We start from the raw sequence: 16,517 nt of genomic DNA, 5'->3' as shown, positions 1-16,517 counted from the left end.
TAGCTTCTGGATAGGTCCAGTTGTTGGATTTAGCAAAGACTTCAAAGCCCTTTTTATAAATATATTTAAAGAATTTCAGGGCAAAAAATGACTCAAAAAGATAAGGGATCTTAGTAATGAAAAATCAAATGGAAATTCTAAAGGAAAGTAAAAGATAAATTTATAATTACATAGGCTCAATAAGAGATTTGAAAGAAAAAAGAAATAGTGAACATGGAGATAGATGAATAGAAATTACCCATTCTGAAAAATAGGGGAAAATGATTGAACAGAGTCTCAGAAATGCGTAAAACAACATAAGTGCACCAGATTTGTGTAATGAGGTCTCGGAAAGTAAGGTAAGAAGTGAGACAAAGAGACAGGAAGCAAGTCACTCTGTTGAAAGCCAAAGATAAAACCTGAAGGCAACAATAGAAAACATAAGTATAGAGGGCAACAGCAATAAAATTAGCAGTTGATTTCTTTCCAGAAACAGTGGAGACCAGAAGACATAGAGTGACATATTTGCTGAAGGACAGTAAAATTGCCAACCAAGAAATATAAATCCACCTGACCTGTGGTGGTGCAGTGGGTAAAGCGTTGACCTGGAATGCTGAGGTCGCCGGTTCAAAACCCCAGGCTAGCCTAGTCAAGGCACATATGGGAGTTGATGCTTTCTGCTCCTCTCCCCTTTCTCTCTCTGTCTCCTCTCTCTAAAATGAATAAATAAAATCTAAAGAAAAAAGAAATATAAATCCAGTAAAATTATCTTTCAGATATGAAGGTGAACATTTTCAGGTGAACAATATTGAGAGGCATGTTGCTAAAAGACCTGCCATAGAAGAAATATCAGATAATAACTCGAATCAACAGGAAGGAATGATGTGTACTAGAAATAGTAAATATGTGATGGATGTAAAAAGCTATGTATATTATATATTTTCTTGTTTTTCTAAATTTCTATAAAAGGACACAGATTATTTAAAGTGAAAAGTATAGTGCTGTGATATTAAGGTTATATGATATATAGATACATGAGATATATTAAAATAATATGTAAAGGAAATTAGACTGGAGAAAAATTGCTATATTTTTCTGTAATTAACTCAATATTAACTTAGAGTTGATTGTAATAAGTTAAAGAAGTATATTGTAATTCCTAAAGCAATCACACATATCAACAGAGAAGTTATAACAACGCACTCAGAAATGTTTAGCCCCAAAGAAAGCAGTAAAGGAGGAACAAATACAAAAAATGACATAAGATATACAGATAACTACATATATCAAAATGGCTGGCAAAAATTCAGCCATATAAAAAATTACATTAAATATACAGGTATAGGAAAGAATCCAAAAGTTAGAGATTAAGAAAACTGAAAAGTTGCTTGCTTTGGCAGCATATATACTGAAATTAGAATGATACAGAGAAGATTAACATGGCCTCTGGGTGGGTGGGACTATGGAGTGGGTATGAAATGATACTAAGGAATTATTTAATTTTTTGGAGGTGGTAAGTTTTATTCTTAAGTCTTTCTCTGTTAAGAGACAATAAAATATTTATGCTTGAAATGTTATACCAAGAATTGCCTTAAAATGCTCCAGGGGAAAAAAAAAAAACCTTCAGGGAAATTGATGCAACAATGACAGAATGAGTGTTACTGAAATTTTCCAAAATAAAAGTTTTAAAAATATGTATTGTCCCAACTTTGAGAGCCTCTTCGGGCCAATTTTTAGAGCACTTTCTTTGCTTACTTTTAGAACATTGTTTAGGTTCACCAGCTTGAGCACAGGGTCGCCAGCTTGAGCGTGGAATCATAGGCATGATCCCATGGTCGCTGATTTGAGTAAAGGGTCAACTGGCTAGGCTGGAGCTCCCCCAGTCAAGGCATGTATGAGAAACAGTCTACAAACAACTAAGGTGCCACAACTCTGAGTTGATGCTTCTCATCTCTCCCCTTTTGTCTCTTTATCTCTCTCTCTCTTTTTTTTTTTTTTTTTTTTTTTTTTTACAGAGACAGAGAGAGGGACAGATAGGGACACACAGACAGGAAGGGAAGAGAAGTGAAAAGTGTCTCTTCTTCGTTGTGGCACCTTAGTTGTTCATTAATTGCTTTCTCATATGTGCCTTGACCAGGGGGCTACAGCAGAACAAGTGACCCGTTGCTCAACCCAGTAACCTTGGGCTCAAGCTGGTGGCCTCGGGGTTTTGAACCTGATTCCTCTGTGTCCCAGTCTGACACTTTATCCACTGCACCACCGCCTGGTCAGGCTCTCTCCCTCTCTTTAAAAAAAAAGTCAAACAACATCACTTTCACTGTTTCCTGTTGGTTATATATATCAGCCTTATTCATTGTGGAAGAGACCCTAGAAGAGCATGAATACTTGGAGGCCGGGATCATTGGGAGTCACCTTGAAGGCTTGTTGAGGCATAGGAGTCTTCAACCAGTCCTGTTTCCTTTCAATAGAGCACTGTTTAAAAATCAAAATCTTGGCACTAAGAGTGCTCATAGTCAATTGGTTATCATTTCTGCTAGGCACTTTGAGTAGACAGAGCTAGGAAATACATATTTCTATATAAAAGTATGTATTTAAATTAAACATATTCCTACTGCAATTTCTGACCTAAATTTATCATTGCAGGGTAATTGCTTCCTTGATTTTGTTCCCATTTTTTTAAAATATGTGAAACATTTACATAGTTACAAAATCAAAACCATGTGAAAATATGTATTCAGACAAGTCTTTCTAATGTATCTCCCTCTATACCTCATTTCTATCATAGCCATTTTTGTTTCAGTGTTTCATTTTGCATATATAAACACAGAAGTCTGCGCACGTGCACACACACACACACACACACACACACATAGATATGTATTCTTACTCTCCATCTTCTTCCTTCTCAATCTTTTACAAAAGATTGTAATTTATAACAGTGTTCTGTAACTTTTTTCATTTAACAGTACCTGTATTCTGTTTATCACTTTGTAACTTTATTTGGAGATCATCATCCCCTTGTGGCTGCATGGTATCCATTATGTGGATGTACTATTGAGAGTCTTTTTGTTGTTGCCAGTCTTTTGCTATTAGAAATAATTTGTAGTGAATAATCTTGTATCATTTTATAAAGTACCAGGTGTGTTGATGGGATAGATTGCTAAAGTGGGATCACCAGATCAAAAGAAAAATATGCATACAATTTTGTTAGCTATTAGCAAATTGTCTTTTCATAAGCATCATGCCATTTTTGCTATCCCATCAGAGATATTATGAAGATTGAATGAGTTCCTGACTTAATGGTCATTTGATCAAAGATAGCAATTTCCCATTTCCTTAGACCTTTTATACATTGTAAAATGAATATTAAGATTTCTCAATATTCTGAATATATTCCAACATACATTCTACTTTATATATAATCCATTTGATTGCTTTATACAAAACTAAACATGATACTTGGTAGATCATTCCAAAATGATTAAATGTGTAAGGAATTGACAAACAATCAAGTCCCTGGAGGAAGAATCATATAGGAGGCCCTATTTCTTCTTTCACATATTCTCAAAGAGTAAGGTTCACATTAATAAAGTGTCAATTTATATTGGAATATTTCTGGTCTATTAAACCTGTAAACGCAGTGATGGTAAGGCTCTTCAAAATAACAAAATGCGGAATACTTTGGAGAAGTGATTATCTTAACTGAGCTTGCATTTTAATATTTTATTTTTGGAATCACCTATGATTTAACTATATAGTTGAATACAGGCTAAAGTGATAGGCATCATCAGCTTGAATTTGTTCAGTGACCACAGGCTATATCTCTGTCTTATTTCCTAACAGTTTTATGAGCTTTGCTCCAAGGAGAACCAAATGTAAATGATTCCAAGGATATTAGTATATGCCAGTGGTCAGCAACCCGCGGCTCGCAAGCCACAAGCGGCTCTTTGGCCCTTGAGTGTGGCTCTTCCACAAAATACCACGTGCGGGCGCTACCTCAATAAGGAATATACCTACCTATATAGTTTAAGTTTAAAAAATTTGGCTCTCAATAGAAATTTCAATCATTGTACTGTTGATATTTGGCTCCGTTAACTAATGAGTTTGCCGACCACTGGAGTATATGCTATAAAAATAAGTGAAAATGATTGGCTGTTAATGGTATTGAAAAAGCATTAATTCCTAAGTATTTTTATAAAAGTATATTTAACATAAGGAAGATCACTGTTAACATACTGAGATTAAAATTCTAGAAAAATTATTTCTTCATTGGTTCCAGTATTTTTATATTCATAAGTAGTTTTCTAAAAGTATTTTTGTTTTCATTTAATCTGAGTAGTAATTTTTGTAAGATACTTAAATAAGTAGCTATTAGTAAGGTAGTATACATGTTAACAAGAAGTTTGCATGAAACTAGAAATCTTTATTTTGGTAAATAGTTTATTAAGCTCCTCTTTAAATTCTCATTTAAATTATCTGTCAGTGCTTCATTATTCTGTGTAACATTATCGATTTATAAATTAGTACTTAACACTCTTTTTAAAATAATTGTATTTAAAAAATTAAATATAGTGGGCTGACATTGATCAGTAAGAGTATACAGGTGTCAGGTAAACATTTCTCTAGCATTTGAACTGTTGAATGTGTTGTGCACCCATCACCCAAAGTCAACACTCTTATTCTTTGCCCATTAAAATTTGTTTCCAGGTGCTAACTGCCAAAGAAAGGAAAACTCAAATAGATGATAGAAACAAATTGACTGAGCATTTTATTATCACACTTCCTATGTTGTTATCAAAGGTACAGTTTCATTTACATTTTTGTAATAATATTTCAAGTTTGCTTATTACACTATACTATTAGTTACTTCTTTTTTTCTTCTCCTCCTAGTATTCTGCAGATGCAGAGAAGGTAGCAAACTTGCTGCAAATTCCACAGTATTTTGATCTAGAAATTTATAGCACAGGTAGAATGGAAAAGGTAAGACACTATGAAATTAAAATTCTGCTATTGTGTTCAGTTTTAATAACTGAATTATTTTAATTTTCTGTGATCATATAGGTTATTTCGCAGATGCTTATTTTTGTTTTTTGGTATTAATATCAATATCATATTTTTTCCCTCCTCAGCATCTAGATGCTTTATTAAAACAGATTAAGTTTGTTGTGGAGAAACATGTGGAATCAGATGTTCTAGAAGCCTGTAGTAAAACCTATAGCATCTTATGCAGTGAAGAGTATACCATACAGAACAGAGTTGATATAGCTCGAAGCCAGCTGATTGATGAGTTTGTAGATCGATTCAATCATTCTGTGGAAGATCTATTGCAAGAGGTATGTTTTAAAGTTCAATAACAATTTTGGCTAATTATTCAAGGTAGCTGAGTGTGTAAATTATTTAAATTTTAAAATAAAATTTTTTAGAGTTCTTTACACTTTTCAGAATTTAGCATCATTATTGCAATTGTTCATCCTCTAAAGATCAATCTGAGCTTTATTTTAAAATTTTGTTTCATACAAGCTGGTTTTTTCGGTATTTTAAGAAAAAAAAATTTTAAGGACTGGCTTACCTTAAATCATTTTTTATTTTCTATTCCTGGAGCCTAATTTGCATTTTACTATTACTAATTATTATAATATGCTAAAAGAAAACATAAAAATTGTGTGCTTATAAAGGATCAGTGATTACCAGTGCTCAGGATAGCAGCAAGCATCTCCAACTGGTTATTTTTATAATTATTTTGTAATTCTCACATCCTGTCCTTTCTTCAGTGTATAGAACGCGTTCTTGAAGCCTCCCAACTTTTCTATGCTTTTGAGTTTCAGGCTGATATAATCTACTTTTTAATCCATGTAACTGATTTTTCTCTACTTTTAATTTCAACTTTTAAAATTGTTTTCACCCATTTTTGATTTTTCATTGTGATATTTTAAAACCTACAAAAGTAACTGACAATCAGTAAAATCTTTGAGGTAATAAAATTTTATCATATATACATACCCTTTCACTGAATAATTTTAAAGAATTCTAAAGTATTAACCAGAAAGGTAGACAGGCTCTACCTTTAGTATACTCAGAAGTGTCGTCCTGAAACACAAAGGATGTGGGTTCTATTCCAGTCAGGGCACATATTGGAAGCGACTAATAAACAAATGCATAACTAAGTAGAACAATAAATAAATGCTGAATACTTTTCTCTCTCTCTCATCAATTTGAAAAAATGTTTTTAAAAATAAAAGTATATAAAGTCATGTTATGATGTTTAAAATGCAAAAATTATCTCAGTGTTGAAATTATGGGTTTCTTTGATTTTGGGGGGTTATTTTTGCTTTATTTGTATTTTGTTACTGACCAACAGTAAATCTGTATTATTTATAAAATAAAAACAACTTTTATTTAGGCAGTATTAATAGACTTCAGTGTTGAATTTGAGGATGAATTAAGTTATGGTAATGAGGTGATATCTACTTTTTATTTATAGGGAGAAGAAGCTGATGATGATGATATTTACAATGTTCTTTCTACATTAAAGCGGTTAACCTCTTTTCACAAGTACGTGGGTATATTTAAAGTAGATTCAGTGAACAACATAGATTAGTCAGCATAAAACAGACATTTTATAATGTTAGCATCCATATAACAATTGGAAATTTTAGAGTAATATCAAGGTGTTGTGATCTTTTTCTTCATTATTCAATTTTCTCCAGATAACTTATGGGGTTTTATTATAATATGGTTACTTACGGAGTAAGATTTATCATTTCCTTTAATTAGTGCACACTGTAAAAGTTTAAGTTCATCTGTATTTTTAACAAATTTGATGAGTTAATTCTATAAGCCAGAGTTTTATAGATATAATTTTGATAGCTTTTAAAAATCTTACTAAATGAGAAATAATGGTTTGAGGAGAGACATGAAAGCTTTATCTGTGACCTTTTATTTCTGAATTATTCTTGTTTGTTTACATAGACAGTAACAAATTTGAATTAAGGATAAAAGGCTTATTTAAGGAAATAAATGTCATTTTCAAATTGTAATTTGCATGTCCCTTATAGTAAGGCATGTTTTATCTTCTCCATAAAGAAAGGAGCCTGGCCAGGCTGTGGCACAGTGGATAGAGCATTGGACTGGAACAAGGAGGTCCTAGGTTTGAAACCCTGAGGTCACTGGCTTGAGCGTGAGCTCATCTGGCTTGACCATGGGCTCACCAGCTTGAGCATGGGGTCACTGGCTTGAGTGTGAGATCATGGATGTGATCCTATGGTCACTGGCTTAAGACCAAGGTTGCTGGCTTGAGCAAGGGGTCACTTTCTCTGCTGTAGCCCTCTGGTCAAGGCACATATGGGAAAGCAATCAATGAACAACTAAGGAGACTAAGGAGTCGCAACAAAGAATTAATGCTTCTCATCTCTCTCTCTTCCTGTCTGTCCTTATCTGTCCCTCTCTGTGTCACAAAAAAGGAAAATAGAGAACGTTGATTTCAAAAGAATGTTTAGGTGTAGCACTTACATCAGTGAATATTTCAGATTGTAAAGCATTGTCTAAAATCTAAGCCTTTTTTAAACACCTTTATATACAATTGCATTTTTTAGAATTTCATGTAGGAAAAAGCTTATTTTTAAAAATATTTAGACATATGAAAAGAAAAGTTGACAGCCAGTTATCTACTATTTTTAGTAGTGAAGCTCAAAATAATTTAAAATGTCAGCTTTATATTATTCAGAAGTCTTCAGCCCATGTCAGACCAGGTAGTTGCAGAGTGGATAGAGCGTTGACTGGGATGCAGAGGACCCAGATTCGAAACCCTGAAGTCACCAGCTGAGCACAGCGTTGCTGGCTTGAGTGTTGGATCATAGACATGACCTTTGGTCCCTGGCTTGAGCCCAAAGTTCGCTGGCTTGAAACCCAAAGTCGCAGGCTTGAGCAAGGGGTCACTTGCTATGCTGTTGCCTCCCCCAGTCAAGACACATATGTGAAAACAGTTAGTGAATAACTGAGGTACCTCAAAGAGGAATTGATGCTTCTCATCTCTCTCCTTTCCTGTCTGTCTATTCCTATCTGTCCCTCTCTCTATCTGTCTCTCTCTGTCTCTGTCACACACACAAAAAAAGTCCTCAGACCATGTAAATAGCTACATAAAGTTTTGCCATGTTTCCCTTCCCCTGATTTTGTCAAAAAAAGGTATTTTAAATTACAGTGTGTAAGTGGATTTTAAAATATACTGAAAAGAAGAGAGGTTACCCATCTATGGAATATGAGCTTAGGTTGACCATCTGGTAATAATCTTCACTTAAATGTATAAAGTTTAATTGTTATTGATTTTTTTTAATGAATTTCTAAGATCAGCTTGGGCTCTCTCCACCCCTTTATTCTCTTACTCTCATTACCCTCTTCTTTCTTTCCTCCCTCCCTCCCTCTCTCCCTCTCTCCCTCCCTTCTTCCCTCCCTCCCTTTCTGGCACTCAGACATTTCCTTTATGGAACTTTTTCAATTCCATAAGAAAGTGAAGTTTTTTTTATTCCAATCACTGAAACTGAACTCAAAATAAATTTTCCTTTACTCTAAAATAAAATTAATACATTTTTGTTTATTTTAGCGCTCATGATCTCACAAAATGGGATCTCTTTGGTAATTGCTACAGATTACTGAAGACTGGAATTGAACATGGAGCTATGCCAGAACAGGTAGGAGCTTACTAATATTCCTTCTATTTCTCTTGAGAAATCAAAGCTTTTTTGAGATCACACAGGATTATCTAAAGCCTTAAAGTACTTGATAATTTTTTAAGATAGCCATCCTCTTTGAGAATTATTGCCATAGTGTTTCAATGTTACTGTTTAAAAAAGTATAAAACCTTTGCTATAATGTTTTCAAAATATTAATGTTAAGGTAAACATTACTTTCTTAGGAAAAATATTGCTATAGTAGCAGTTTTAAAACTTGATTAATTCAGTATAATGAAAATTTCTCATCATGCCATGTTCCTGGAACTATTCTAGGTGCAGATAATACATAGTAAGCCTTAAGTATTAGTATTTGTTGTAGAACCATACATAGTTAAATAAGTCTGCGATTTTTAGCAGATTGTAGAACGTTTTACATTCATACATAAGTTGGAGTGGAAAGGGCAGAAATTCAACAAACTTTCTCTAGTCTGGGAGAGATTTAGAATAGCTGTATTAAAGAACATTTGCTAATGAACAAGTTTTTACAATTAATTTTACAGTTGTAACCATTTTATTATTAACAGTTTCAATTAATATTAATTAATAACAACTAGCTTTTAAAATTTAAGAGTTTTATTTTGTACACAGATGACATTTATTGAAGTAAACCAAACTACCACCCCATAATTAGATATAGGTAGTGTTTAGGAGTGATCTCTTTCATTTTCTTTTGATGATATAGAATACTTAGATGACACATTATTATACTAAAGCAAGAAGAATTTCAATAGTTATAACAAATTATAATTTTATATTAAAAATTAATTACAGCCCTGGCCGGTTGGCTCAGTAGTAGAGCGTCGGCCTGGTGTGCAGAGGTCCTGGGTTCGATTCCCGGCCAGGGCACACAGGAGAAGCGCCCATCTGCTTCTCCACCCCTCCCCCTCTCCTTCTTCTCTGTCTCTCTCTTCCCTTCCCGCAGCCGAGGCTCCATTGGAGCAAAGATGGCCCGGGCGCTGGGGATGGCTCCTTGGCCTCTGCCCCAGGCACTAGAGTGGCTCTGGTCGCAACAGAGCAATGCCCCAGAGGGGCAGAGCGTCGCCCCCCTGGTGGGCCTGCCGGGTGGATCCTGGTCGGGTACATGCGGGAGTCTGATTGTCTCTCCCCGTTTCTAGCTTCAGAAAAATACAAAAAAATAAATAAATAATCACAGAAACATGCTTTATTATTGCTATGATTAATTTTTTTAACCTAACACTATGTATTTCGTTTATCTCTACTTAGTGTAATAGCCTATCATTTTTTTAAAAACTTTTTAAAATTTATTGATTTTAGAGAGACAGAGAGAGAAAGGTCGAGGGAGTAGGGAAACATTCACTTGTTGTTCCACTTAGTTGTGCATCCATTGGTCCCGTATGTGTTCTGACCTGGGATCAAACACGCACCCTTGGTGTTTTGGGACAGCGCTCTAACCAGCTGAGCTGGTTTATTTACCGGCCAGGGCCTTTAATAAACCTGTCTTAATAACAGATGTTCCTGATTATGTTAGGTGTTTTTATTGTAGTTTGTGGAAAGAGGCTAAATATTTTACCTTGTTTTCTTCATTTATTGCTGACTTTTCAACTTTCATCCCCTCAATCTCAAAATTTGTAATGGCATAATTATAATTCACTGATACTCTCAAGCTGTGCTTCAGAGTTGAGAGGGGATGATAGAGTTAAGGTGTTCCTTTTTTGGTTTTCACATTTTCCTCAAGAGGACAATATGAATAGCACAACTCTATTTCACTTGGTTATTATAACTATATCTAAATTTATTTTTTAATTCACTACACTATCATTTATTGTCTTAGAACTGACTTGTGACAGTCTTACAGTTTTGTCATCTGTGGTTATTTTGGTTTTCTGTTTTCACTGCAAATGTATTATTTTCCCATTTCAATTTCTTTAAATAAGAGAACATAATTTATGTAACATATTCTTTCACTTTTTTAACTTCTTAAACAAATATTCTTCTTTTAATTTATTTTTATTTAAATATATCTGGTATACAATCTTATATTGGTTATACTCATTTCAGGTGTACAATATAGTAATTTGACACTTTTAATTGTGATCACCCCACTAATATTCCCCCCCAGAGATAGTCAGAGAGAGGGATAGATAGGGACAGACAGGAACAGAGAGAGATGAGAAGCATTAATCATTAGTTTTTCGTTGTGACACCTTAGTTGTTCATTGATTGCTCTCTCATATGTGCCTTGACTGTGGGGCTACAGCAGACCAAGTAACCCCTTGCTTGAGCCAGCGACCTTGGGTCCAAGCTGGTGAGCTTTTGCTCAAACCAGATGAGCCCGCACTCAAGCTGGCGACCTTGGGGTCTCGAACCCAAGAGATGTCTTCTGCATCCCAGTCTGACGCTCTATTCGCTGCGCCACCACCTGGTCAGGCTCACCCCACTAATTCTGGCAGTCACCTGTCACTGTGTAAATTTATGACAACATTATTAACTATATCTACATTCCTCTTTTCATCATCTACCTTCCTCTTTTCCATCTCCTCAGCCCTAGTTCCACCCTTCTGGTAACCATCCTTCTGGTCACTGTTTCTATGAGTCTGTTTTTGTTTTGTTTGTTTGGTTTGTTTTGCTTTAGATTTTCCACATATAAGTGAAACCATATGGTATTTGACTTTCTCTAACTTCACTTAGTGTAGTTCTCTAGATTCATTTATGTTGTCACAAATTGCACATTTTTATTTATTTTTTGCCTGATTAGGCGGTGGTGCAGTAGATAGAGCATTGGCCTGGTACACTGAGGACCCAGGTTCAAAACCCCAAGGTCGCTGGCTTGAGCATGGGCTCATCTGCCTTGAATGTGGGCTCACCAGCTTGAGCATGGGGTCACCAGCTTGAATGTGGGATCATAGATATGATCTTATAGTCACTGGCTTGAGCCAAAGGTCACTAACTTTTTTTTTTTTTTTTACAGAGACAGAGAGAGTCAGAGAGAGGGATAGATAGGGACAGACAGTCAGGAACAGAAAGAGATGAAAAGCATCAGTCATTAGTTTTTTGTTGCAACACCTTAGTTGTTAATTGATTGCTTTCTCATATGTGCCTTGACCGTGGGCCTTTAGCAGACTGAGTAACTCTTTGCTCAAGCCAGCGACCTCGGGTCCAAGCTGGCGAGCTTTTGCTCAAACCAGATGAGCCCACGCTCAAGCTGGCGACCTTGGGGTCTCCAACCTGGGTCCTCCACATCCCAGTTCGATGCTCCAGCCACTGCGCCACCGCCTGGTCAGGCCAAAGGTTGCTGGCTTGAAGCCCAAGGTCACAGGTTTGAGCAAGGGGTCACTGGCTTGGCTGGAACCCCCTAGCCAAAGCACATATAAGAAAGCAATCAATGAACAACTAAGGTACCACAACTATGAGTTGTTGCTTCTCATCTCTTTTCCTGTCTCTCCGTCTGTCTCTCTAAAAAAACTTCATTTTTATTGTTGCATAATATTCCATTGCATATATCTACCACATCTTCTTTATCAATGGACACATAGGTTACTTCAGTATGTTGGCTATCTATAAATAATGCTGCTGTGAACGTAGAGATGTATGTATCTATAAAAATTAGTGTTCTCATTTTCTTTGGATAAATACCCAGAAATGGAATTGCTAGGTCTTATGGTATATCTATTTTTAGTTTTTTGAGAAATCTTCATATTGTTTTCTATAGGAGCTGCATCAGTTTGCAGTCCCACAAACAGTATGTTTGTTAGCATGTTATTTTTTGATTTTTCAATAATAGCCATTCTTTCTGTTATAAGTTAGGATCTAATCATGGTTTTGAATTAAATTTTTCTAATGATTAGTGATGTTGAAAATCTTTTAGTGTGCTGGCCACCTATATGTCTTCTTTACAGAACTGTTTTCATGTTTTCTGCTCATTTTTAATTAGATTATTCATTTTTTGTTGTTATTGAATTCTTTGAGTTTCTTACATATTTGGGGTATCAACTGATAATATCATTTGTGGACATATTCTCCCAGTCAGTAGATTGCCTTTTTGTTTTGTTGAAGGTGTCCTTAGCTGTGCAGAAGCTTCTTAGTTTTATGATGTACCATTTGTATATTTTTTTTATTTGTTTCCCTTGTCCTAGAATATATGTCCACAAAAATATTACTCACTGATGTCGGATAGTTTACTTCCTATATTTTAGTCTAGGAGTTTTATGGTTTCAGACCTTACATGTAAGTCTTTAACTTATTTTGAGTTTATTTTTATATATGGTTTAAGGGAGAGTAGTCCAGTTTTGTTTTGTTTTTTTCTTTTTCGTTTTTTTTTGTTTCTTTGTTTTGTGTGTGTGTGCGTGTGTGTGTGTTTTTGCATGTATCTGTACACCACTTGTTGAAGAGCAATTATTGTTGCTGCAGTGAATATTTTTACCTCCTTTATTGTAGATCAGTTGACCATATAAGCAAGGGTTTATTTTTGGGCTCTCTATTCTGTTCCATTGTCTATTTTTGTGCCAGGGCCGTACTGGTTTTCTGTTTTTGTTTTTAATTTATTGGGATGACATTAGTTAATAAAATAAGTAGATTTCAGGTATACCATTTTATAATACATTATCTATACACTGTACCACTAGTACCATACTGTTTTGATTGTTATAGTAGTTTGTAGTGTGAGGTCAGGGAACTTTATATCTCCAACTTTGTTCTTATGAAGATGACTTTGGCTATTCAGAATCTTTTGTGGTTCCATACGAATTTTAGGATCATTTGTTATGCTTATGAGAAGAATGATATAGGTATCTTGATAGGAATTAAATTGAATTTCTAAATTGCTTGTGATAGTTTGAGCATTTTAATATATTAATTTTTCCTATCCATAAGCACTATATATATATATATATATATATATATATATGATTTTTTTTTTTTTTTTTTTTTTTTAGTGTCATGTAGTTTTGAGGGTAGAGGTCTTTTACCTCCATGGTTATGTTTATTTCCTGGTGTTTTATTATTTTTGGTGCATTTGTGAATGAGAGTGTTGTCTGCATTTCTCCTTCTGATTGTTCATTATTAGTATATAGGAACATGATAGGTTTTTGTTTATTAATTTTGTATCCTGCTACTTTACTGCTGAATTCTTTTATTCTATTAATTTTTGGTAGATTTTTGGGGGGTTTCTGATGTATCATGTCAACCACAAATAGTAACAGTTCTACTTAATCTTTTTCTATTTAGATGCTTTTTATTTCTTTTTCTTGCCTGGTTGTTCTGGCTAGGACTTCCAGTACTATGTTGAATAATAGTGGTGAAAATGGGCATCCTTGTCTTGTTGCTGATTCTAGAGGGAAACCCTGCAACTTTTCACCATTGATGATCATGTTAGCTATGGGCTTATCATATATATACATGTAGTCTTTATGAAGTTGAGGCAAGATCCTTCTATGCCTTCTTTGTTGAGGGTTTTTAATCATAAATAGATAGTGGATTTTGTAAAATGCTATTTCTGTATCTACTGTGGTAACAATGTGGTAAATTACATTAATTGTTTTTCCGATGTTGAAGCAACCTTGCATCACTAGTTTACTTGATTACAATGAACAAAAAAATTTTTTTTTTTTTTTGCAAGAGAGACAGGAAGGGAGAGAGATGAGAAGCATCAACTCATAGTTGTGGCTAGTAGTTGTTCATTGATTGCTTCTCATACATTCTGTAACTGGGGAGAGGGGTCTCCAGCCAAGTTAGTGACCATGGATCATGTTGATGATCCCACGCTCAAGCCAGCAATCTTGGGGTTTCAAATCTGGGACCTGTGTCACAGGTCGACACTATCCACTGTACCACTACTGGTCAGGCTCATTTTTGTATTTTTATATTTTCCATATATCTTGTATTGCTTGAGTGAAAATAGTGAGGAGAGATTAAATGCTAATATGATTATCATCATGCTCTGGAAATCAGCATATGCATTTTTAGACTGAACATGATATAGGGGTTGAATTTAACAATAGGTTATTGCATATTGTATAAATAACAGAGTCATGCTTTCCTTGGAAGACTACACATTTAGTTCCTTGACTGGGCTTAGAAATTATTTCTAGTATACACTTCTGACTATTCCTTGGGTATGCAATATCAAAACCCTTTGAGACTACTCCCTCCATTCCACACATTCATAGAGACACATCCAATTTATGACCTACTTAGTCATATATGACCAAAAATCTTTTTGAGTGTCAGGTCCTGAGGATTTAAAGGTATGTTAGAAGCAACTCTTAAAATCAAAATACTTGATTTCTTTTTTTAACTATACCTCCTGAAGCTCTTGTTATTATTTTGCAAGCCCTACTACCCTTCACTTAGTTTAATTTCTCATTTTCTCTTATGAATTACATTAGTTGACTATTTTGTTTTACTCTCTCCAATCTAGGCTCTGATTCAGTAATTCTTAACCATGTACGTGAATTAGATTACCTTTTGGAATTTGGAATTTTTTTTTAAATACTGGCATACGCTCTCTAATACCATTGAGAGGATAAATTGGTATAAGCTTTTTAGAAGTTTGTTACTGTGATCAAAATTAAAAATGGAAGTATCCTCCATCTGAATATTTGTAGCTCTAGTAATTTAGACTACAGATATATATTGGACAAGTATACAAAGATGTAGGTACAAAAATGTTTGACATTATTAATAAAAATTTAAAACTTGAAATAACATATATATAGAGGACTGGTTCAAAATGGTAAGATAGTTTTGATTCTGTGCAATGCTATGCTGCTGTAAAAAATGTGGTTGGTATTATTTATGCTATAATATTCTATGTGAGGAGAGGTATAATGAAAAAGGCAAGGAGGAGAATGGTAGGTAAATGTATATACCTTTTAGTTGACATATTATTTCTGGGATAATACATAAGAAACTTACCTGTGGCTTTCTCAGTGGAAAACTAGGGATCTGTGCTGGTTGAGAAACTTAATTTGAATTATACACCATTATACTGTTAGATATTTTATCATATACAATTATTGCTTTCTAAATTTAAAAGCCAGATGTTTAGTAATGAACAGGTGGATACTGAAATTTTTAAAACATGTTTTTTATAATAGCCCAAAACATGCAGTGCTTAGGTATAATTTTATAAAATATGTGCAAGATTTGTAAAAACCATAAAACACTAATGGAAGATCTTAGTGAAAATATATCATATTCATGACTTAGAAGACTCTTAAGATGTCAATTCTCCTTCCAGAAAATTGAAGAAGAAGCAGTACTTTCAAACACATTTTATGAGTCCAACATAACTCTTATAGTGAAACCTGGCCAAGAGAACACAAAAAAAGAAAACTACAGACCAATATCTCTAATGAATACAGATGCTAAAATACTAAACAGAATACTAGCAAATGGAATACAACAACATATTAAAAAATAATTCATCATGAATAAGTGGGATACATCCCAGAATCACAAGGATGGTTCAACATATGTAAAATGGTTTACATAATACACCATATCAACAAAACAAAGAACAAAAACCATATGATCCTATAAATAAATGCAGAAAAGGCATTCGATAAAATACATCATTTTATATTTAAAACACTCAACAAAATGGGTATAGAAGGAAAATATCTCAACATATTAAAGGCCATTTATGATAAACCATCAGCTAACATCATATTAAATAGCATAAAACTAAGGACTTTTCCCTTAAAATCAGGAACAAGACAAGGTTGTCCACTTTCTCCAGTCTTATTCAATATAGTGCTGGAAGTTCTAGCAAGAGCGATCAGACAAGAGAAAGAAATAAAAGGCATTTATATTGGGAAAGAAGAAGTAAAGGTTTCACTTTTTGCAAATGAT

The 16,517-nt window shown here is 34.3% G+C and overlaps 1 protein-coding gene across 2 annotated transcripts in view; it reads left to right on the top strand.

Annotated features, from left to right (window-relative positions):
* STAG1 (STAG1 cohesin complex component) overlaps positions 1-16,517 on the top strand; it is a 468,912-nt gene that overhangs the window by 359,710 nt on the left and 92,685 nt on the right. For both annotated transcript variants that reach the window (XM_066244489.1, XM_066244487.1), the window contains 5 exons: positions 4,687-4,779; positions 4,870-4,959; positions 5,109-5,312; positions 6,461-6,531; positions 8,576-8,663. In XM_066244489.1, coding sequence (XP_066100586.1) covers positions 4,687-4,779; positions 4,870-4,959; positions 5,109-5,312; positions 6,461-6,531; positions 8,576-8,663 — 546 coding nt within the window. The remainder of the gene's footprint in view (positions 1-4,686; positions 4,780-4,869; positions 4,960-5,108; positions 5,313-6,460; positions 6,532-8,575; positions 8,664-16,517) is intronic.

The sequence above is a fragment of the Saccopteryx bilineata genome, chromosome 10, assembly GCF_036850765.1.
Source record: "Saccopteryx bilineata isolate mSacBil1 chromosome 10, mSacBil1_pri_phased_curated, whole genome shotgun sequence".
NCBI classification, from domain to species: domain Eukaryota; kingdom Metazoa; phylum Chordata; class Mammalia; order Chiroptera; family Emballonuridae; genus Saccopteryx; species Saccopteryx bilineata.
Note: the sequence above shows the minus strand (reverse complement) of the source record. Positions and strands in the feature narration are given on the sequence as shown.